We start from the raw sequence: 24,719 nt of genomic DNA on the forward strand, positions 1-24,719 counted from the left end.
CAGTATGTTAAAATGACAACAATTTGCATGTGTTTCAGTATAATATAGTCTAAACTATTACAACTAATGAATACTTTATACTTCTTTTCAAGGAAATGGCAATGACTTATAATAGTTGGAAAGTTTCTACATATTTATTCCGGTTTCGTATACAATGATCTTTTGATGAATGGCCTCACATAGTTTTGAAAAATACTGACCAAGGGAAAAAAATGTGTTAGAAAATCTGTGTGGGGCCATATAACAAATAAATATACCAAAGTAATCTTTTCAGAAAAAGTAAAAAATATTTTTATTAGTATTAAGGCACCAATTTAGTTGTACAGTTCTTATCCAACTTCTTTTTATAATGTAACAAAATTGAACGTACCGGCAGTAATACATATATAAGAAAAATCTGTTTCACTAAGATGATTTGAGGAAGAAGAAAACAAAAGCAAGATTTATCAGCAGGACATACAATTCACGGTCAACAGAGGAAGAGGTGAAAAACAGAAAGCCCTCGTTGGATTATACTGTGCTATGTTGCGAAAGATTATTGGGTCAATACACAAGGTGACTTTTCCCACATTGTTTGTGCTCTGTCTTGACAATCTGCTTTAAATTATCATCAAAAATAAATCTGAAAAGTTACATACATGCATGGCATTACTTCTTTCATGTCTTTTCAACTAGTTTAGACTATACATAAAAAGACCAGGGAGTTTGTGACCTGAGATAAATATAGAAAGAATTTAAGGGCAACTTTGATCAACCTGGTCGCAATAAGGAACAAAGGTATTCATTATGCCAGACTTCCAATAATACATGCTCTCTTGCAAATTGAAATGACATTAAATTTACTTTTTTTTCCAAAACATCATAAAGATTGTACATTTGAGTTATCAAAGCTACAGTTGTTTTGTGAGAATTTCTAATCTTTCACCAACTTTAAATATTTGAGCGTATTCTACACTGGGTTATTCAAGCCCCCACACCTCTGCTTAAAAGGAGTTGCTGTTTGAAGCATGGCTCTCAACCAAATGTCCAGACGCCCGACAGCTCAAATGAAGGATTGGTTGTGGGGTTTTCTCACTGCCATGCTACAAACTGCATCAAGCTTCTATGTTCAAACATTATTAAATGAGTCAATGTTATCTCTGGCACGGGCACTTCACATTGCAGCTAACTGTAGCAAAGTATAAAACCAGTTTGGTTTAGAGTCTTTCCACAGGATTATAATCGACACACATATACGAGTTTCCTGCCTGAATAATTCTAAATTCTACAACTATAAAGACAATGAAAGTTTTATTTTAACTCTTTTGTCCAATAACGTGGATCTATCCAGCGTCCGAAATCATTCCCCCTTTGAATATTTTCAAACTTCAAATGCAACACTTAAATTATTACGCAGAGTAACAATCACATTATGCAGTGCCTTTCTTAAATATAATCTCCCCAAATTGTTTTTGTTAGGCAGAAGGTCCTTTATGTATGATGCCAAATAGGGAATTTTGCTGATAGATGTTATACCCAATATAACTAATTATTGTTATGCCTGGCTTTAATTTGATCAAGGCAACAGTCTTAAGCAACGTGCAGCAGCAATGCGAGCAAAGAAACAAAGAGGGCCGAATAGTAGTTAAATCAATTATTATTTGTGGTTTGTTTTAACTAGAACTGAAAAGGCAAGATTATATTCTGATTGAAGGGGAGGAAATCGGCTTTAAAAAGAGTTCTTCATTCAACAAGAACCCATGGTTAATGCAATATTCCTGCAGAGACATTCAAGCATCACTACATCTCCTTACAGGAAAGCAGCCTCAGAACAAATGGGAGAAAGGCAGTGATTGCCTTGGGTTATTGAAATTCAGCTGCAGAAACAAACCATTTCTACACTATCACAGAGAAAACTAAATTGGGAAGTATAGAGTGAGAAACAAAAACAGCTTCCTGTTATATCAACAGCTATCGACACTAGATAGGAGACAATGCAGCAAAGAACTACAAAGAGGCACCTCTGTAAGCTAAACTGGAGAATTTAGGAAAGTTGTGGTGATGAACCAGCAGAGGTCATTTGGACATGCAGTTGCAGGTTCTTCAGTGTGCGCTCGGGGTGGATAAATATCCTCAAACAGTGGAGGGAATAGAGAAGAAGTGTGTGCTTTTCGCCAGTTTCTGTATAAATCTGAATGTTCAAACTTGTTGCTTAATGTCGCTGACCAGATTTTGTCACTGAGATTTGCTAGGCCCTTGTACTTCCAGAAGATCATCGATATATTCTATCACATCACCCTGTAGACAGAAAATGGGAGAAATAATGTTAGTTTGAAAGTTTAAAGAATCCTTGGATGGCAGCTTGAAATATTATGGAATTTAGTATCTTAAAGTGCCACACTTTCTACGTTAATTCTGAGTTCAATCAGTTTGAGCCATACTAAATAAACTACACAATAAGACACATAAAGATTATAGCACTCATGCAAGTCTGTTCTTTCTGGGAAATAACTGGCCTGCTTAAATGAATAATGGCTCAAAAGATCAAAGAAAAACTTTGACAACTTTGGAATGTTAAACTGCTTAAGTTTAATCTTGCAATGACATTTATTTGCAGTTATGAAAGGTTATGAAAGGCATCGGTGTGCATTACTGTAAAAGCACTGTGGGTACTGATCGGCTCAAGGACTGAGAGTTCAGGCACTTTCCATTCAAACTCTGAAAGCAATTTGCTGCAATATTCACTTCTCAATTTCAGTGGAAAAATGCAACAAACATTAATGTCTGCAGTCAGTTTATAATTAACGACTCACCATTTTGTACTGTGACTCTACTGAACTGACGATCACTTTACAGCCTGTTTGTTAGCAAACCACAGGCATTAAAAGTCAATCGTTCAATAGCCTGAAATTCTGGTGCAAAATATATTCCCTGCATAGGTGTTTTAATACATACATTCTTTTAAGATATCAGGATCTATTTGTGGAAATTCCTGAACCAGATTAGTTGCGTTAATTGTGAATTCTTGTTTATAAATATTAAAAGGGGTTACATTTTTCAAATTCACAGATGGTTTCCTGGTTTGTGTCCTAAACATGCTTTTTACAATTCTAACTTGTGTCTTCTTATCCTGCTCCCTTGGTGTACCTGAAAGTACCATTCCAGGCTTGCTTTTTTTTTATCCTGTTAGTCTCTAATACACCTCTACCAGGGCCCTTCTGAGACTAATACTGCAAGGTAAAGAGCAGGTTGGTGCATCATATTAAAACTATTTGCATGTGTAAAATAAACCACAATTTAGTGTTCAGCAGTTTCTTAATTGAGTCCATCCTTTCTAACTGTTGACTTCCCTTATCTGTCCTACGTTAGTGTCTCCGACCTGTTGAAGAAAGAAGGCGTCTGAGTCCAACTCAAGGGACCGATTCCATGTTACCAGCCAAACAGCCACAGAAAGATAAACAGAAGCTATAGTGTGCCTAATCTTGGCCTCGAAATTCCCCGCATGCGAGCTTGGCCCCCACTCCAGTCTTGAGCTCTCAACTCCTCAGTCTTCCATCTTATTTTAGCCTTTTTAACTCTCTCTTCTCTTCCTCCCTAATGCTAACTCAACCCCAAAAATTCAAATCAATTTTACTCCTCACCTCATTGTTGTTCATGGGATGCTGCTGCTGCAGATTGCCCACATTATATGTTGTGTTCAACACAAACTTATTCCACACTTCATTGATTTTGCTTTGAGTCATTAATTTACAGTCCATCTGCCTTGTGATTCAGGGGATGTTAAGGATACCAGTCACCTTGAATGCTATTTCAAAGTATTTTGTCTCTCAGTAAAACTTTCTTATACTCCCTCTTCAGCCAAATTAATTTTCTATTCAACTTATTGTTGCTTTTTTTAAAAGCACATAATTCAGTGATGCATTTGCTTACTTCACAATAATCACTTCATTTCTAATTGATCTTATTTTGTAGTGCATATGAAGTTTTTTTTAAATGATGATACTATTATCAATGTAAATTGTTATTATCTCAGTCAGGGCTGCAGTAGAGGGAGTTATAACTGGGAAAATAAACCCCATCAGGGTTTGCACTGACGATCCCTCTTATCCCACTCCTTCTGAAAGTGCGTGTTTGGACATCGGACCATTGCAGAACCAGTCTCAGCTGTCATGTCATCCATGGACAAAAAGCTTTCATGCTCTTCTTGGACTAAACAAAAAGTTTAATTTTTAGCGAGTAAATTACATGCATTTCTGCTCATATTTCAACTCTTAAGGATTGGAGTTTTTTTTCCCGCATCTAATGCTGTGCTTTTGCTGTGGTACAGCCGCAAATTCAAACTATTTTCATGAAAGTGTTCCACTGAACATTTTGGGTACAACACAATCACAAAACAAATCTCACCAGAGCCCAACTCCTGAGATCATCGTTAAGCAAGTAATCTCAGCACCACATCAATTCACCAATATAAATCCATTGTGTATTGTGAAGTAGTGTAAAATGGGAATTAGTGTAGTAAGAGGGAGAAAAGGAGAGATATTATAAAATATTAATTAATGTAGTATGAGCTTAGCTAGGGAGCAAAAGCAGGGATAAAGGACAGAGAAAGAGTGAGCACTTGGGAAATATCGGGTAAAGATATGTGTTGGGAACTACTGACCAGTAGTTGTAAGGAAAGGTTATAACAAGAATTAAAGATAAAAGATTGTAACAAAGAATTTAAATTAAAATACACAACTGATCATGAGGTGAATCGGTGTTCACAATGATGTCAGTTAAGGGACTGATACTCTTCTTGGAGCTTGTTATTTTTTGGGTTTTATCAACTTTGGGGGCCTTATCAATACACCAATATCATTGGGTAAATGGGCAGTGTGTTCAACAGGTGTAAAACAGTCCTGATGTATACACCAGGTTAGTGCCTCAATGTCTGAGATACTATAAGAATTTACGACTTTAAGGTGTCAAAGAAGGAAAATTAAGTGTTGAAATAAACTTTTCACACTTGGTACTAAGGGCCTCGAAAACCTTCCAAATCCTCATAACATTAAAACATGATAAGTTCGGGGTGTCACCTGTGTGTGAAAAGATGATTGGATGAACCAATTTGGGAATATGATTGGCTAATTGATCTTTGAATATAATTGGACAAAACAACCTTTGAATTCCGTTTTTGGTTGTAAGGGTCTAAAATGGGTTATAAAAGATGGAAGTTTAGCTAAATTCGGGGAAGGGTGTAAAGGTCTGAGATGGATATAGCACCACTCAGATTCCAAACCTTCTTGGAAGAGGTAAAATTGGTTAAATTACTTTTTCTGTGTTTCCCAAGCAGTCTTTGTTTATTAAGGTTCAGTAAGTCTTAAAGTATAAGATTGCGTGTTGTATTAAAGTCCGCTTAAGCTAAGTATTTTTAAAGTATTGCCTATGTGCTAGTTTTTTATTTTTGCATCACTGTTCCACATTTGGAAAATCTGTTGTAGACTATTACTTGTTTGAATAAATGAGAATGGTTTAAGATAAAGTGTTGTGGGTGGTTCTTGAGATCGCTTGTGTCTTCGCCAAAAATGAGAAGTGAAGGATTGTACTATATGAAAACCTTGTGGTAAGGGAGTTTGTGGAATAGTTGGGAAGTGATGAAGGCGTAGACGAGGATTTCGGCTGCGTTGGTTTAGAGGTATGGACAGAGGCGGGTAATGTGGCTCAGGCGGAAAAAAGCGGTCCTGGTCAGGGAACGGATGTGTGGTAGAACAAAAAACTGGGGATCGAACCTGACGCCAAAGTTGCGCATGGGATCGGAGAGTCTGAGGGAGAGCCCGGGGATGTTAAGGAGTTCAGACCCGAAGGAGAGGACATTGACAGAAGCCAAACAGTAAGGAGGAAATAGAACCAAATTGTTAGTTGATTGGCAGATCACTTTTCCAGGGGTGATAATTCCTTCAAAAAATATTAAACAAAAAAGATAAATTGGTCACTCAATCCACGACTGTTTGTGGGACACTGCTGTGCGCTTGCTGCCGCGTTTTGCCCACAAACTCAATTCACTTTACAGTATTTTCTGTGGAGCACTTTCAAGACATGATAAGGTGCTGTATCAAATGCAAGGATTATTATATTTATAAATTTATAAATAGGAGAGGAAGATACAGAGGACGAAGGGCAGAAATTATGGGTACAATTGGGGGCAGTTAGTAGAGTACAGCCTTAAAGAAAGCAAATATAGGTGTAAAAGGTGGATGGGGTGAGAGACTCCCATGGGTAATAACAGGGTTCAATTAGATATATTACTGGAACTACCCACACTCCATACTTGCTATTTCACAGGCGACACCTGCAAACTCCCTTACCACAAGGTTTTCATATAGTACAGCGAAGTGACTATGAAAAAGCTCTCAAGTCATGGATCAAGGTTAATAATGAAGAGAAAGGAAATGTGAGTTTGTAGAAGGGGATCAAGTAGTATGGAAAATATCAAAAAAGGGGCTCTGAAGATAAGGTATCACCTGCCTATGAGAGTGGTGAAAATACTGAATCCAAAAACAATTAGTCACAGTGGACACAAAGTTCCTGTTTTCAAAGCTCAACTAAAGCGATGCAGGTAACGGGCTGAACATTCCACTGAGGAGATGACCCCCAGGGAGAGACCAGGAGAGCCTGGAGGAGGAGGAGGAGGGAGAGGGGGAAGACAGCGAGGTGACCCATAGCCCTTCCAGACCCCTAACCCAATCACCATCAAACAGCTGAAATGTTTGGTATCCTTGGTCCTACGAGGAGCAATAATAGGTGTGGCAGTAAGATCCACACTATTCAAATTAAACTCAACAAGTATTAATAAACAATCAACTCTGGGACTGATGTGAGTGATTACATATAGAACTAACCCCTCCTCCCAACACCCCTCACCAAGAAGATCTCTAAGAAGAGATGAATTATTACAAACGTTATGGACATTAGATCTCACTTTTCTGGCAGTAATACTACTTATATCCAGAACTAAAACCTACAAATCAGCATTTAAATTGCTCAACCTGGGAACTCAGGAGGAAGCCAAGCAGTTGTTCGTCTTATAATCACTCATGTAAATATGGACCTGGGTCAGTGCATGTTTAATAAACTAATTGTTTGCTCTGATTATCATGCATATGGTAAATGCAAAATGAAACTGCTGAAGGGATTGATTGCGAAGTGTGGGTACAACAGGTAATCAAACCAGCGGGACAATATTTAAGACTTGAAAGCTTACAAGATGGGTCTCATGTAGTACTAACATGATTCAGAGTGCACCTGAATAGAATGTGTAATTCAACAACAACAAAATTACATTTGGATAGTATGCAATAAAAAAAGATAAGAGTACAGTGACAGTACCATTAGAAATGGTTCCTTAAAATGTCCTTGACCAGTGCAATGGATACTCAAAATATTTCAAGCAACCACTTTGTAATGATTAATTCCAGTTGTGTGACCTGAATAAACTTAAGCTAACATTTTTATTAAACACAGCATGAGATGTTGCAGCATGAGTGGACCTCTCCTCAGTCCCAGCTAATACAATTAGGAACAGGAAGTATAGATCGGGTATCTCTCCTCCATTAGTCTATGGTTGTAGCAACAGCACTTCACTCCTAGCAGTATACACAGGATGTGCATTTTAATTTTACAAAAATTCTCTTCCTAGCACGCCTGCTGCTATATGCTCTAATTTGCTATTTCTACATTAGAATATTTTGCAGCAGATGTAAAGATTCACAATCTACAAATCAACTTAAGAATTTCATAACTATAGAGAAACGATATTTTGAGGGACATTAAAAGCTCTAAGGGTTGCATAGTGCTCAGAGTGTGACACTCCACCCCAGCAAAAACTAACTGGTACAATTAGATAGAAAAATACAAGGGTGTACATTGCTTGACAAAGGAGTCGTAGATAATTCAGCATTTCCCTTTCTGCTATGGCTCAAATTCACATCATGTGATCTGAAGTCACTCAAACTTTCACTCACCCTCATTTACATAGCAGCATAGTAGCACTTACAGGGAGGGCTGGGGGAAGGAAGAGAGGGAGAAAAGGAGACCCTGAATTAAAGATTGCTAAAGTGCTACCAGCCTAACCCAATTCTCTGAACTATACAGCTATGACAAAATGACATTTGTATAGCGCCTTTCACGTCGGGAGGACACCCCAAGGCGCTGGACAATCCATGTTTTGGATCTGAGCTGGGGTTGGGTTTGGGGAGGGTGGAGGGAAAAGGAGGGTGATCGAAGGCATAGTCGAAGAGGAGGGTCTTGAGATGGGTCTTGAAGGAGGCAAGGGAGGGGGGGCGGGAGGCCTGCATGTTGGAGTTCCAGAGGGTGGGGGCAGAGTGGCTGAAGGCTCACTTGCCAATGGTGGGGCGGGTGATGTGAAGCAGGCTGGAGCCTGCTAAGCAGAGGGAGCGCAGAGGTAGGGGGGAGCAAGGCCATGGAGGGCTTTGAAGGTGAGGACCAGAATCTTGAACTGTACCCTCTGTGTGATGGGAAGCCAGTGGAGTCGGGCGAGGATGGGGGAGATAGGGTCGCAGAGCCTGGTGCGGGAGAGGACATGGCTGCAGAGTTCTGTGTGATCTGCAGTCTACGGAGGGAGGAGTTGGGGAGTCCGACAAGCAACGAGTTTGCATTGCCAAGCCTGGATGTTATGAATGCGTGTATGAGGGTTTCGGCGGTCTTTGGTGTGAGACAGTGGCGGAGCTGGGCAATGTTGCGAATGTGGGGTAAGCCAGAGCATAGATGTGGGGTAGGAAGTATAGTTGAGGGTCAAACAAGACGCCAAGGCTCTGGACTGGCATAATAAGGTGGAGTGTACATCCTGGGATGGTGACGAGTGTGAAAGCTCTGGTTTATGTACCTGAGAAAGAATTATATCTAAAGTTGGTTTAGTATTTAAGTAGAAAATAAAGTAGTGCTTCATCAGCCAATTTGATACAATATATAATTACATAGTCTCCAGTACTGAAACAGGCCATCAGGCCCAACTAGTTCAAGTCATTGGAATGTGCTATTGGATTTGTGTAGAATCCAAGAACAAAGCACATAAACATGTCCATGCTTTTAGCTCAGCAAATAATTCCCCAATGATGGAATGAAAGCTCTCAATGCCTTAGACTCCCCCTACTGATTGCTTGAAAAAACATACACAGAATCAAATCAAGCCCTCGAGGTTGAATAAAACTCCTCAGGAAAGTGATTGCTTTGCTGGTGTCTTGATGCTGGAAAAAAAAGGTGTTTTGCAATACAAGCTACTTTTTTTTTGGAGGGAAACCTATATATGTCTTGCCAGCTTGTGAGACCTCAGCACTGTCCAAATACAGGCAGTGACTTGGAACTTAATGTACTTTCGGTATCATAAATACATTTCAATTAAACCCAGATCATCTGGCTTCTTCAGAAAAAAACATTAAAATATTAGGCACAACATGTTGTAAAGGTCATCTAAATATGCTCAACTTTCCTTTGATGTTCTTTGTGTAGGATGTTAAATCCACACTGTACGTTTAAATTAGAAGTTTCATACCACTGTTAACTTTAGTCTTCTTCTTGCAAGCACATGAGGAGATCTTCATGTATGTGAGAATATGTGCTCAAATACAGACTCTGGGATAAGAAGTATTTTAAGTACATTTGGGCAAATTTGCTCTTGCTTAAGATTATTTCTATGATGGTTGGTTGTAAAAAAAATTAAGATACTTTTTCTAAACAATTGAAGAGCGTTAAATTTGTCTCTGTAATCTTTAACAGTTTCCAGCAGTGGATGTCAGTTGCAGGATCAAGCTACCCCAGTGATGAACATTTATGGATATGTATCTAAAGAACTTAGAAAGTCCTATGTGGTGTAAGCCTGCAAGATTATTTTGTCTTAAAATCGCTCAAAACTGTGGAAAATTCCTAAAATTCAGTCTAAATTTGTAAGCTGGTTTTCTACAGTTCCTAAAAATAACTGGATTTCAAATTAAGAATGAATAAGAGAATATTGTGCAATTCTAACCTCCTGGGAGGGGAGGGAGGGAAAAAAAGTGGAGCTGCTGAACTGGATCCAGGGTGACATGTTTGGCAACAGAATGTCGGAATTGAACTCACCCTCTGTGGCAATCTCCTGAACCAGGTGGGTCTGCAGTACTACAGATCCCTGCTGGTGTTTTGCAATATACAACAACAACAACTTGGGATTTACATAGCGCCCTCCACGCTGGACGGCGTCTCAGAGTGCTTCACGGTAACGGATCCTGGAGACAAGCCAGAGGGAGGGGGAAGAAGGTGACCAAAGGCGCGGTCGAAAAGAAAGGTCTTCAGCCGAGACCTGAAAATAGGAAGAGGGGGGTGAGGCGAAGGGAGTGAGAAAGGGAGTTCCAGAGCCTCGGAGCGTAGTGGCTGAAGACACGGCTGCCGATGGTGGAGCGGAGGATTCAGGGGACAAGGAGGAGGCCAGACCCGGTGGAGCGAAGGCAACGGGCACTGTTGTGAGGAGAGAGGTCAGAGAAGTAGGGAGGTGCAGAGGAGTGGAGGGATTTGAAGACAAGGATAAGGATCTTGAAATCGATCCTCTCCGGGACAGGCAGCCAGTACAGACTGGCAAGGACTGGGGTAATCAGGGAGCGGAGTTTGGTGCGGGTAAGAATGCAGGCGGCAGAGTTTTGGATGACCTGGATTTTATGGATGGTAGTGGATGGGTGGCCGGTGAGGAGGGCATTTGAATAGTCCAGCTGAGAGGTGACAAAGGCATGGAACAGGGTTTCAGCGGCTTTTGGAGTGAGGTATTGATAGCACAGCCAGCCTAGCTCATCAGCAGGACTTGGAAAGGCAAACAAGGCACTGGGACAGGAACTCTTCCTAACTCAGCTCCTGTTAACCCTGCAAGCCAAAATTCCGAATGCAGCAGTGGCCAAAGTTATTTTTTGTGATTGAATCTTACTTGATTTATGCTCCAAATCAAAAAATATTCAATTAAGATAAAACTAAAATCACACTACCTATCAAACAGCCTGCGGGCCACAGCATAGTCTCCACTGCCCTCATGGGTAGGATGGTTCTAGCTGGATAAGCAGCGAGAAAGCTTGTCAGATAGTGCTTTTAATGACAAATGGTCTTAGCTGGTTAGACTCCAGCAGTACCCCAATGCACACACTGAGGTCCCCCAGCCTGCACTTAATACTCTCCAGAATTAGGTAGGCATGGTGTGTTCCTTCAGGAAGAGAGGGTACATTCTATTCTAATACATGGAAATGTCCAGATGTAGGTGGGATGCAAGGAACTCTGTTTAATTTGGATACTCAAGCATGGTGACGGGTTTCCGTATGTGTCAAGATACCTGGCTGACTAAAATATAGTCTTTAATTCTTAAATTTAAAGACAAACATTGTCTTGCAGGCTAAGACGAGGTAGAATTTAAGGCCTCAAGAGAGTTTTAGCTGAATTTTTTAAAAAATAAAGTTCAATCTGAGTTAGGGTGGTATAACCTACCAGTATTTTTTAAAAAAATGAATCCAGCATCCTGGCCTCAGCCATATTTCCTGCCAACCTGTTCCAGGCATTAATCATGGTCTGGGCAAAAAATACTTGGTGACTATCCTGCAACTCAAATCTCATCTTGTCTTACTGTCCTGGTGCATTTGAAAGTATTGTTCTGAGTTTACTTTCTTGGTCCCATTTAAAATCTCTTTACCTCTAAAAGTTTCCCTCTGAGAAGACTATTTCAAGACTGAAGAGCCCTATTTTGTCTAATCGTTGCTCATAACTCATTCCTCTTGGCTTATTTATTGCTGCATCACACTGTTTTGACATGGCGATCACTAACACCCTAGATCTCCTTCAGGTTCCCTTTTAGTAAGTTCAACTCACTGAACCTGTGTGCAAGCTCCGCATCTAGTTTGATCTCCAGCTATCCTTCCTATTTTGCATTTGGTTCCTGACTGGGTTGCTTTCCCCATACATTGTCCGCCTCTTCCAAGCCTTTGTCACCTCCCGCCTTCATTTTTCAAACACACTACCCACTGGTTCCCCCCACCAGTTTAACCATCCACAAGGTCCAATCAAATAAAACTCCACTGCCCACATCCTCTCCCGCACCAAACTCCCCAATCCTAGCCAGATTCAACTGACTCCCAGTCTCTGAAAAGATCGACTTCAAGATCCTTTGTCATCCCCTTTAATTTCATCACTTCCCCAACTTGGGTATCAAATGCAAATATAATTATCTTACACTGGGTCTATGAATCCAGGTCATTGATATATACATTAACTTGCATTTATATAGTGACCCCACAGCACTGGGCAACCACAGACTCGGACAATGAGGGAAGTTTTGAGGTGGCATTTATAGAGAAGGATGAGGCAGAGGTATAGAGGTAGAGATGCAGAATCAAACAAGAGATCAGAGTTCACGAGAGCCATCCTGAGACATCAGGATTTACTTTTAGCAATTTGACTTTTGGAATCTTGTAATTTGACTCAAACATGGAGTCAAAACATTGGGTTTGGCTCCCTCTTGTGGTCTACCATATTTTGTAAAAGAGACTGGAAACCAGCAAATGTGGTTCCTATATTCAAGAAAGGTGACAAAATCATACCTGGCATCTACAGACCCATTAACCTGACCTCACTGATTGGAATAAATTCAATTTATTCAAAGCAAAATGGAAAAAAACCTATATGAAAGTAACCTGATATGACAGACAGGCTTCAGAAGAGGTAGATCTTGTCAAACGAATTTTAGTCTTTTTTTTGAGGCGGTGGAATCCCAGTTTGACCATGGAAAGGCATTTGATGTACCTAGACTTTCAAAAGGCATTTGACAAGGTGCCACATGAGAAACTCTTTTACAAACTGATGTCTTTGGGTAGCAAGACATTGATGTAAATTAGTAACAGGCTAAAGGAAAGAAGCAGAAAATAAACATTAGGGAATTATAACAAAGCAACAACAACTTGGATTTATATAGCGCTCTCCATGCCGGACGGAGTCTCAGAGCACTTCACAGTAACGGATTCCGAGACCGAGCTAGGGGGAGGGGGAGGAAAGTGACCAAAGGCGCAGTTGAAAAGAAAGACCTTCAGCCGAGACCTGAAAATAGGAAGTGAGGGAAGCGAGGGGAAGGGAGTGAGGAAGGGAGTTCCAGAGCCTCGGGACATAATGGGTGAAGGCACGGCCGTCGAGGGTGGAGCGGAGGACTCGGGGGACAAGGAGGAGGCCAGACCCGGTGGAATGAAGGCAACGGGCACTGTTGGGAGGAAAGATGGAGATCTATGAAATGGGTGCTTCAGAATCCGTGGCTGTAGAATTATTTCAGTGGAAGGAAAAAGGTGTCAAACAGAGTGTAAAAAATTGGCAAGAGAACAATGAAACTAGCAGAGTAGCGCAGCAAATTGGTGCTCTTACACAGAGCTGAATACTTGTTAAAAAAAACAAACGAACATGCATTTATGTAGTGCCCTTCATGTACGGTAGTGTCTTGGATTACACAATAGCGGAGCTTGATGCTGAACCGGTGAGAAACGGGAGGGGACTGAATGCTTGAATGAAATGGATGGATTCACATTAACAATTTTCACGCAGCAACTTCCCAGAGGTAGTGAGCAAAAGTCATCCCTTCTAACACAACAGATGTAGTCATCTTAATAATAATAATCCTTGCATTTGATATAACACCTTATCACGTCTTTGAGACGTCACAAAGCACTAACTGTAAATTGAATTGACTGTGTACTTTGTGGGCGAAACACGGCAGCTAATTGCGTACAGCAGTGTCCCATAAACAGTCATGAATTGACTTGGCTTAATTATTATTGTAATTTAATATTTTTAAAATAGGGGTTATTACCCCCAGAAAAGTGATCTGCCAACAACTGGGTTCCTACTTACTGCTAGGTAATCAGGCGTGTGGAGTAAAGAATCTTGGTTAACAAACCCAGGTCCTCTCGCTTGTGAGGTGAGTGTTCTAACCACTAAGCTACAGGACTCCACTTCAAAGCCTAATATAAGTGGCGAATTAGACCTAACCCTAACCCTAACCCCAAATGGTTATCACAGGGCAGTTGATGCTGCGCTACATCTCAATCTGATGACACAGCCATCACTGCTTACCTCATCATCATCTTGCAGATGCTCCATGGCAAACTCATACATCTGGCGCTGAAACGTAGTCTGGTTGAAATATCGCAAGGCCTCCTACAAGGCAACAGTAAAAAAGCAAAACAATTACCACAACATTTTGAGCCCTGGGGCACGGTCTTTCAGGAGTAAAGAATCATAGAAATTAAGTCATAGAAAGCATTCGATCAATCAAGCTTTCTCAGCAGTATATTTTGATCACTTAGGTGTCTGACACACGTGCAAACACAATTACGATGCTTAAAAGTATTCAGACAAGAGTTTCACACATTCTAAATTGGCTGCAAAATGCAGTCACACCACTTCACAATGTATTCTGTGAAGTGCTTTGAATATTTTCTCAATGCTCTATAATAAATGCAATAAATAATTATTCTATATACACTTGATTTTTTTTTAGTTCATCGAAGGAGCCAACTACTATTGTGGATTTTGGTTTATAAACCCATGCAAAAATGAACATAGGGCAGCAAAATAGTGGGGGGGAAATCCTGTTTGGGTATGATCAAAGTTTGTTCACATGAGGCTAATAGGCACATAGTTAAGTTACTACAACTATTATGGTTAGAGTAAGAAATGGAGATAAAGTCAGAGAAAGAGAAAAACTCACAGAAAAACCGAGAGAACAGCAGAGTGAGAAAAAGAGAGATTGAGAATGTATCAGAGAGATAGAGAGAACACATATCAGCGAGAGAAAAGGGTCACAACATGCTGCTTTAGGGACAATAAAACTCTTAATGGAAGGAAGTTTTAGTTACCACTGTAGCCAGTGAATTGTGGAGAAATCAACTGTGGGTAAAAAAAATCTTATGTAACACTCATTTTGTGATTTTGATATTCAACACACATAGTCACATATGATGTGTGATAACTAAGTGAGGATCCAGAATGTTCACTCTCTAACATGGCACAGATGCCAGCACTATTATTAGTTAGAACACACCTTGAGCAGAAATCCTCCTTTTTAGATAAAATGTTAGAAATCTCATTCTCTAAATGTGCTACAATAATTTTGTGAATTAGTTTGAACAGATGAAAGAAACGTAGAGGTAGGAGATGAATCTTTGCTCATCATGTCAAGTTCAGACAGCATTAAACAAGGACAGAACAGAATGCTATTTTTAAAAAAAAGATTTTTTTAACATATATATATATATATGTGTAAGAATGATGATTAATATTATTATGTCTGCTTACAACTTAAATTAGTGTCATTAATGAAATAGGTACAAAAGTACACATTAGATCTGTAATAGATTCTCATTTGTATACTTTTTATATAACGTTGACTCTTCTCTTTCTCGCCAGTCCCCCCATTTTTTTTTACTGTCACACGTCACTATAGTTAGTTACTCACTGGTCTGGGCTGAAAATCTTCATCAGTGAGGCTCCAGTTCTCCTTGTGAAATTGATAATACACCATATTTTGCTTCATCACTTCATCATCTGGATCAAATAGCAAGTAGGTTGCTACACATGGAACAGCATTCTTCATATCACTTACTGAAAGACAGAGCACAGGTAAGCAGTTTAAGAAGGGTTGTACACTTCTGGGCTTATATTGCAACACATCAATCTATTGTTTCCTTAACATTATTAATATACAGCCTGTATTACAGGGTGCAACTCTACCAATAGAAAGCCTACATCGCTTTGAATATGTGAGAGAAATCACGGCAGTGTAAAGAGTAATCCACTGACTTCAAATACATTTGCTGAAACTTAGTGGAATCTTGTAACTCAGTGCTCACTTCGCAAGTGAGACCTGGGTTTGAATCCCGGCAGGCCGAAATGTTGCGCAAGTTTCCTTACTCCACACTCCTCTGTTTACCTAGCAGTAAGTAGGAACCCGGTTGTTAGTCAATTTGCCGATCGCTTTTTTTGAGGGTAATAATTCCTTCAAACCAAAATAATAAAGTAATAACTTGGTCACTCAATCTATGGCTGTTTGTGGGATACTGCTAAGTGCAATTGGCTGCCGGGTTTTGCCCACAATATATAGTCAATTCACTTTACAGTATATTCTGTGAAAGTGCTTTGAGATGACTCGAAGACGTGATAAGGCACTATATCAAATGCAAGGATTATTATTAGTTTCAATTTGCACACAGCAATGGCCCACAAACAACAATGAAGTGAATGATCAATTTAATAATACGTCAGAACAGGTTACTTCAACAATTCAAGCAGGTGCTTTAGATCATAAGCCAGAAACCATTGCTCAGCTGTGCAGACTATTTGGGCGCACTTGAGGACATTGTGGAATCTGGCAGAATTCCTGCAGGTTGCCGCGACGCTCTATTACCAGCAGGATTCAATATTTACCATTCTATGTCCTAATCTCACATTTTAAGCATAGTTTCTCAACTTCAAGGAGGGATCTTTCAGATATAAGAAAGCAGAATGGTCATTAAAGTACCCATAGCAATATTTGAAATGATAAGTGAGTTTCTCCCAATGTCTTGCCAAAAGTCCCCAGTTAAATCAGTCATTCAGCTTCTGGCTCTTTGTGGGACCTTGCTGGACTCAAACTGGATGCTGCATTTGCCTACATACACAATCAGTATTATGAAATGATTTGAAACATTTTGATATGATGAGGTACTATACCAAATGCAAAGATTCTTAATGTATTAGTTATCAAGGATTGGTTGGTAAATCCTGTTAAAAGTTCGTTATTTGAAAAGCCACTGCAGAGCAGTTCTAGTTTTTAAGAAACATGTGAATTGGGTGCATGCCTCAATCTAAATTCCTCAAAGCCTCTCGAATTTGAACAGGACTACTAAAAGGCATGAATATTAACAATGGAATGGGGTGTTAACTTGAACTGTGAGCACAGAATCACAGAACAGATTTTGAATTTCCCTCAAGAGCACTGAATTTTCTTCTGTACATTTGCAGATTTTCCTGGCTTTACATATCTGGTTTATCGGGCATCACTTTACAATTCTCTTGTTAGTCAGGATTTTTCCTTCTTTGTAGGGTATATTTGCATAACATTTTCACTCAAGTAAACCTTTTTGCTCAGATTTTTCAGTTTTCCTGCCGTTATCCTGGCTTCACTTAAATAGAAAAACAACCGACAAACACCGGGTTGCTAATATAGAAATATGGATATATGGATATAACATGCTTCCAAGTTCTAGTTTTTCATAAGAAAGGATCTTCTTCACATGGCTATTCAGCCAGCAACTCCTCTCCACAGTGCTTCCTCTTCATTGAGCCCAATTTACTGGAGTACTTACACTTGTAATAAGTAAACTGCAAATAGTGGTACATTGTGGCTACAAACTTCTCCACAAAAAATCCTCCGACAACAGGAGTCAGTTCGTGTTCACACTTCACTTTGCACTTCAGAACCTCAGTGTAATGGTCTGAAAATGAAAGAGATAATTATTCTTAAGAAAACAGGTATTTATGAAACTGAAGTCACACAACCCAAATTCACTAAGTTTAGTCTATATTCAAATTGGGTTCAGCTATCTTTGGTCAGTGTTAAACATTGAAAAATGCAAAAGAATCTAAAAATCTGCAGACATTCTTTTAAGCTCCCTATAGAAATGTTGATACTGCAAAGTACATTTCTTGTAATAATAATCCTTGCATTTGATACAGTTCCTTATCACGTCTTTGAGACATCTCACAGAATATACTGTAAAGTGAATTGACTGTGTATTTTGTGGCAAATATTCCCTAGGAATGATGTTTTTGTGCTCATTGAGATGAGCGATGTCAACATTGCAATAAGGAACACGTGGTTCCTAAGAAAACTGACTTCAAAACTGAATTTATAAGTTTGCCAAATTCTAGACATTCTAAAATGCTAAGTAAATAGAATACATCTGCATAGTTAATTTATGTGCCTAGATGAACTGGGAACTTGGTTCCCTTGGTAAGTTAGAACATTGGAGACTCTATTCGTTGTTGTACCTTCCAACTAATGCTCACTTCAGAGTGTGGCACAAAATTATATGGAATCAACAGCCCAAAAGCAGGCCACTCATCCTAACTAGTCTGTGACATTTATACTCCACATTGGCCTCCATCCCTTCTAATTTCCCATCCCTAGCTCCCCTGATACTCTTCTATTCCCTTCTTACTCATGTATGTTCTCCATTTGCTGCATCTCAACCACATGTGCTCAGCTCATGTCCTGCATGTGTACGTTGACCAAATTTATAAGAAAGATTTTGCATTCTACAGTGCTTACAGCGTTAAAGTGGAGTCCTGTAGCTCAGTGGTTAGAGCACTCGCTTTGCAAGCGAGAGACCGGAGTTCAATTCCAGGCAGAGGGCGAAACCTTGGGCAAGTTTCCTTACTCCACACGCCTAATAATAATCCCTCCAAAACCAAAAACAATAATAAAATTGGCATTTTCAATCTACGACTGTTTGTGGGACATTGCTGTGCGCAATTGGCTGCCGCGTTCGCCCACAAATTTACAGTCAATTCACTTTACAGTGTGTTCTGTGAAGCGCTTTGGGACGTCCTTCCGACGTGAAAAGCGCTATATCAAATGCAAGGATTATTATTATTATTATTATCTCTGGAAAATACTAGAATTTCTGGATGCTATATCAGTGCAGTTCTCCGAAGAGTAATTTGAGTATAGTAAGCAGTGAATTCGAGTGACACTCTACTGACAATAGTTTTCCAATCTCAATACCTCTCCCCCACGTAATGATTCCTAATACCTTTTGTAGGAAATGCATTTTAAAAAAGTGCCCCATATAGTTTTGTTTTTCATACATAATAAATTGTTTAAAATTGCAATTTAAAAATGATCCCTACTTTAAAGCTATGTATATCAATGATTCTTTGTAAAAAGTCATTTTGACTAATCCAAAACTCAGACGTGAAGTGAGGTACACAAACCTGCTATAGAAGGGTAGAAATCTTTAAACTCTTTGATCTCTCGAGCACCCTCACAGGCAGCAATGCACTCATCATACGCTTTGAAGTAGTCAGGTATTGCCAGCTCCATGTCTGTGACAGAAGTACGGTAGTTCTCACCATTATATGCTTTTACTGCTCTGACAAACAGGTTCTAAAAGATAGCAAAAGTCTGGTTATACAATGCTCAATGAGAGGAATTGCAGAGTATTACAATAGATTTCTAAAATAATTTTTAAAAATTTGCAGTTTGACAAGTACTCTGCAACCCATGTCCTCTCACGCACGAGGCTTCGCGACCCTATCACCCCCATCCTCGCCCAACTCCACTGGCTTCCCATCACACAGAAGATACAGTTCAAGATCTTGGTCCTCACCTTCAAAGCCCTCCACCAACTTGCTCCCACCTACCTCTGTGACCTCCTAATTCCCGATCATCCTGCTCGCTCACTCCACTCAGCGGGCTCCGGTCTGCTTCACGTCCCCCACCTTGATCGCCCCACTATTGGCGGGCGGGCCTTCTGCCATTCTGCCCCCAGCCTATGGAACTCCACCCCGCAGTCCCTCCGCCTCGCCCCCTTCAAGACCCATCTCAAGACCCTTCTCTTCGACCATGCTTTCGATCTCCCCCCTACCTCCCCTGCCCTCCATTCTCCCCGACCCCCAGCTCGGGTCCATGACTCTGTCTGTCCAGCTCCTTGGGACGTCCTCCCGACGTGAAAGGCGTTTTACAAATTTAATTTTGTTGTTGTTGTAAGTCTGCAATTCACAAACCTTTGCAAGTAATTTTGTGTCCCAATAACTCAATCATAATATAACATTAGAAACAATCTAACAGCATAACGTTTGAAGTTATTTTTAGTTCCCGAGTAGATATCAGGACTGCAAAAATTTGGAATGCACTCTTCCCTCAAACTGTTTCCCATTTATCAATGATCAATTGCACAAAAAGATCTGCTGTAAACCTTCTGCTCCTGCACCTACACTTATGAAGACAAGTGGTATATTTTGCACAGACAAATCATAGTATTTCCTAAAGTAGTAAATTTGTGAATCTCCATGTATAATCACTTGCCTCGTAGTTTTTTATCTCCAGGTCCTTCATGAAATCATCCGCCTCTGGCAGACTCTTGTAATAAGCCATATTCCGCAGCATCATTTCATCATTGGGGTGTTTTTGAAGAAAGGTGTGTGCTGCCGATATAGCCTTTGGGATGTTGTTTGACTAAAAATGCAGGATCATATACATTCTTAGGAATAAGTAAACAAACAGAAGAGCATAAAACATCACAGAACAAACAATTATGCAATGTTTATTTGGATTAATATAAAGGCATATTTAAAGAAACAAAACTTGGAAGTCATCAGAAGAATCACCGAGTCAGAATTCAAACACCTCAATATATCTCCATGATCAGCACTCAGTGTCCGCTGTACTGATTTACTGTAATATACTTAGAATCATAGAATGCTACAGCAAAGAAATAGGTCAATCCATACATCAAGTCTGTACTGGTGTTTCTCTTCACATCAACACCTAAACTATTCACATTCTCCTGCTCGCTCCACATATTCTTTAATATCCCTCTTTTTCAAGCATTTTTCTAATTCTCTTTTTAAATAATTTATGGAGTCTGCTTGAACTATGGTTTATAGTAGAGAAGTCCAAACTCAAACCACTCTCTATATAATGTTTTCCACTATCCTTTCCTTTTTTTGGGCTTAAATTTGTGCCATCTCATTGCAGACTTGCCGATCTACATTGTTCTTCAGCATCCGTTTAAAGTTCCTTTGCAGAAGTAATATAATAATCCTTGCATTTGATATAGTGCTTTTCACGTCTTTTAGATGTCTCAAAGAATATGCTGTAAAATGCATTGACCATATATTTGTGGGTGAATCGCGACAGCCAATTACGCACAGCAGTGTCGCACAAACAGTCGTGGATTGAAAATGACCAATTTATTATTGTTTTGTTTTGGAGGGATTATTATTCGGCGTGTGGAGCAAGGAAACTTGCCCAAAGTTTCGCCCTGCCTGGAATTGAACTCAGGTGTCTCACAGGCGAGTGCTCTAACCACTGAGCTACAGGAGTAGTTTGCAGAAAATGCATTCATGGAGCAAAATATAAACAATGTATAATTCAGACACCGGTAATTTACCAGCAACTGTGTGTACTTCTCTCAACTCTTTAAGTACCACAGATGTGTTTGCTTATCTGAGCTCTATCAGGTCAATGGGAGCAAAGGACCTTCCATAGACCTGCCAGCAATCTAATTTTTTAAAAAGAAAAGGCTGCAGTTTGTTAAAGAAAATGTTGCTTTTAACCTCCATTAATTTTCAAAGCTACCTATTATAATAATCTTTGCATTTTATTATAGCGCTGTTTCAGGTTATTGAAACTCCTCTGTCCAGCGCGTTGGGATGTCCTCCCAAAGTGAAAGGCACTATATAAATGCAATTTGTCCTTGTTGCCTCAAAGTGCTTCACAGGATTTACTGTAAGGTATAATGACTGTGCATTTGGAGATGAAAGCAGCAGGCAGTTTGGACATAGCAATGTCCAACATGCAGCTGTGAAGTGAATGACCAATTTTATTTACCTCAAAAAAAAAGGGAGAAAATTATCCACACAAATTGGGATTGAGCGCCACTTCTTTGATAAGCAAAACAGTGCAGATAATCGGACAGCTCTCTAAAAGAAACTGGATACAGCACCTACTAAAAATTATTCCAACAAGAGTCATACTGCTACTATCTTAACCCACTTTGGTCCTACCTCTTCCTTCCCCTCTCCGGCCCTAATCCTACACTATATTAGAATACTGCACTGCATAACCCTTACCTTGCAAGATTGAATTCCAATATCCCAACATCCATGGTAAATGTGGATAAATGGACATGCAGATAAATAGCACCACATTTTACTACTATAATATTGACTTACTTAGTAATTATGTTTTTTTCATTCTAAGTCTACATAAAACTGTACATGCATAATATCTTTTGTTTTGCTGTATTCTTCCAGCTGAACAACTGCTAAGGTGTACAAAACCATATAATTTCCCTTGTTTTCTTGATGGCCCCAAGCACATCAATGAATACTATCTGCTAATTTGACTTATCATGGAGGGTCATGGGCCACGGGAAAGGGGAAAATGCTGAATATTGTCCTTTACCTTCTCAAATAGACCAAAACATGTAAACTCGGGCTTTTGTGAAAACCAGAGTATGAGTGCCATTTGAGGCTGGAACTTGAATTTGGCTTTGTGGCAACAAGATTGGCAAAGCAGGGCTTGTCCCAGTTGGACAAGCAGCGGAAAGCTTGCCAGACAGCGGTATCAATGGCAAGCTGTGTGGTTTTAGCTGGTTAGACTCCAGCAATACCCTAACACACACTCTGGGAACCCAAGCTTTGGCTTTTGCCGACCTGCGGCTAATACTTTCTGGAATTAAGTAAACTGGATGCGGCCCTCCAGAGAGAGAGAGAGAGTGCGCATTCCATTCCAACACGCCATCTCCGGGATTTCCATATGTATGTGGGATGCATAGAAATCTCATGGTTTGGTTTGAATACTCTTAAGCATGGTGATAGGTTTCCACATGTGCCAGACACCCAGATGACCAAAAAAAATGACACTATTCTAACAACACGTGAAAAAAACCTCTAATCTGCTCCAGCAGTGATCACCACTGAAACTGAGACGCTCTGAGACCCTAACCTGAATGGATGGCGCTATACAAGTGCAAGTTATTGTTGTTGTTGAAACAATCCCAAGGCTCCCTGATAACCAATAGTATCAACTGCAATATGACAGGCAAAGCCTTTTCTGTATCATTTTACACTTTGTGCCAAAAAATAGCTAAGCGAGCAATTTAAGAGATTAGGAAAATTCGCCACAGGGTTCAGGTTAATAATGTTTCCTGAAACAGCTATGCCAACAATCCTGAGCAGCCGCTTTATGTCATGTCAGCTCCTTGCTGGCTGCAGAGTTAGGGTGAGACAGGTTACAGAGCACAGAAAAGATCAGGGCACTTTATGCCCTTGGTTCCCAAACATCCTTGAAAAATTGCACAGATTACATCGTGCTTTGAAGTGTGTCAGGAATAGCCTGAGAAGACAGTCGGGACACTAGAAAAGTCATGCAAAGGGGCTGCAAATACTGTTAAGTAACCGCTGCAACAGGGCAAGCAGCCAAGACAACATATATACCTTAAAAAAAGGGGGAGTGTTGTTCAGATCAGTTTCTGGTCATGCATTTTAAAACTCGACTTCCTGGTGGTACTTTATTTGAGGGTGTGGGTGGCTGAAGGCGTCCAAACAAAAAAAAACTGTATGAAGACGATCAGACACACTGCCACATTTCCTCACATTTCCAGGACACGTGTGAAAAATAGCCCCAAACACCACATGGATGGATGGAGGGATGGATGGATCTAAAGGGAGGGGTGAGGGGTTTGTGTGTGTGTGTGGGGTGTGGTGTGTGTGTGGGGGGGGTGTGGGGTGTGTGTGTGGGGTGGGGTGTGTGTGTGGGGGGGGGGTGTGTGGGGGGGGTGCGGTGTGTGTGTGGGGGTGGGGTGTGGTGTGTGTGGGGGGGGTGGTGTGTGTGTGGGGTGGGGGTGTGTGTGGGGGGGGTGGGGGTGGGGTGTGGTGTGTGGGGGGGGGGGTGGGGTGTGTGTGTGGGGTGGGGGTGGGGTGTGTGTGTGTGTGTGGGGGGGAGAGAAAGGCAGCTCTTTGCTGTCAAGTAATCTTAAGAGATCTTTCGATCCAGAGAGAGAGAGAGAGAGAGAAAAAAAAATAATCGTTCGGCTCACCTTATAGTAGGCGAATTGGAGGAACTTGTAGGGCTCTCGCTTCTCGAAGTCCTCCAGGGTGTCCTTGCTGGGCTGAGACTGCCGGAAAGCGGGCAGCCCCTGTTTGCACCTCTTCAGGCACTGCGCTCTCTTCATTAAGTTGCCGAAGACCTTGAGTTCGGTGAACTGCCCGAAGTGGCTCTCGTCGTCCAGTCGGGCGGTGCTGCAGTTGAGGTTGCAGAAAGCCTCGCTGTCCTTGAGCAGGCGGTAGAGCCTGAGGCTCATCTCCAGGTACTCCACGGTCTCCAGCCACTTCTCGGCCGTGTACTGGTCCAGCGCGTAGCGGTACGCGGACTCCAGCGGCATCAGCTCGTCCCGAGGGAAACTGCGAAAGCTGTACTTCTCGTACTGGGCGTCGCTGGCGCACAGGAAGGCCATCAGCGCCCAGACCGCCACACAGCGGTCCATGGCTTCTGGTCTCAACCCTCCACAACCACACGAGCACTGAGGACCTGCACCGCTCTCCCTCTCTCTCTCTCTGTGTGTGTGTGGGTGTGTGTGACCGCAGTCCCGGCTCCAGCTGCCCCGCAACCTAACTTTCCCGGGGGGGGGGGGGTGGGGGGAGGGAATGATTGACTTGCAGGAAAGCCAATGACACGGCGGAGCGCGGGAGACGCCACCAATCGCCAACAGCAGAAGCGCCCACAATACTGGGCCGTGAGAACCATCACGTTTGGGTGCCCGCAGTGAGCTGCCCCCCCCCCTCCTCCCTCCCTCTCCCCCCCCCTATAACACGGGGTCCTCATGCAAATAGGAGTTTGTAACTTTTTTTTCCCCAACACCCCCCCCCCACCTCTCAAAAAAAAACCTCACAGATATCAAAGGGCGCTGTTGAAACGAACCGATTTCATTAAATTA

General features: G+C 41.0%; 1 protein-coding gene across 1 annotated transcript; it reads right to left on the reverse strand.

Annotated features, from left to right (window-relative positions):
- Positions 1-267: 267 nt before the first annotated feature.
- LOC103183411 (cartilage associated protein) lies at positions 268-24,399 on the reverse strand. The gene is made up of 7 exons (XM_007900878.2): positions 23,823-24,399; positions 20,084-20,233; positions 18,991-19,162; positions 17,361-17,489; positions 15,473-15,618; positions 14,089-14,172; positions 268-2,277 (listed from the first exon to the last, which is right to left on the reverse strand). The coding sequence occupies exons 1-7, from the start codon at positions 24,267-24,269 to the stop codon at positions 2,215-2,217; spliced, it is 1,191 nt and encodes a 396-aa protein (XP_007899069.2). The 5' UTR covers positions 24,270-24,399; the 3' UTR covers positions 268-2,214.
- Between the last annotated feature and the right edge of the window lie 320 nt (positions 24,400-24,719).

This window comes from Callorhinchus milii, unplaced genomic scaffold (assembly GCF_018977255.1).
Source record: "Callorhinchus milii isolate IMCB2004 unplaced genomic scaffold, IMCB_Cmil_1.0 Scaffold2, whole genome shotgun sequence".
Taxonomy (NCBI): Eukaryota; Metazoa; Chordata; class Chondrichthyes; order Chimaeriformes; family Callorhinchidae; genus Callorhinchus; species Callorhinchus milii.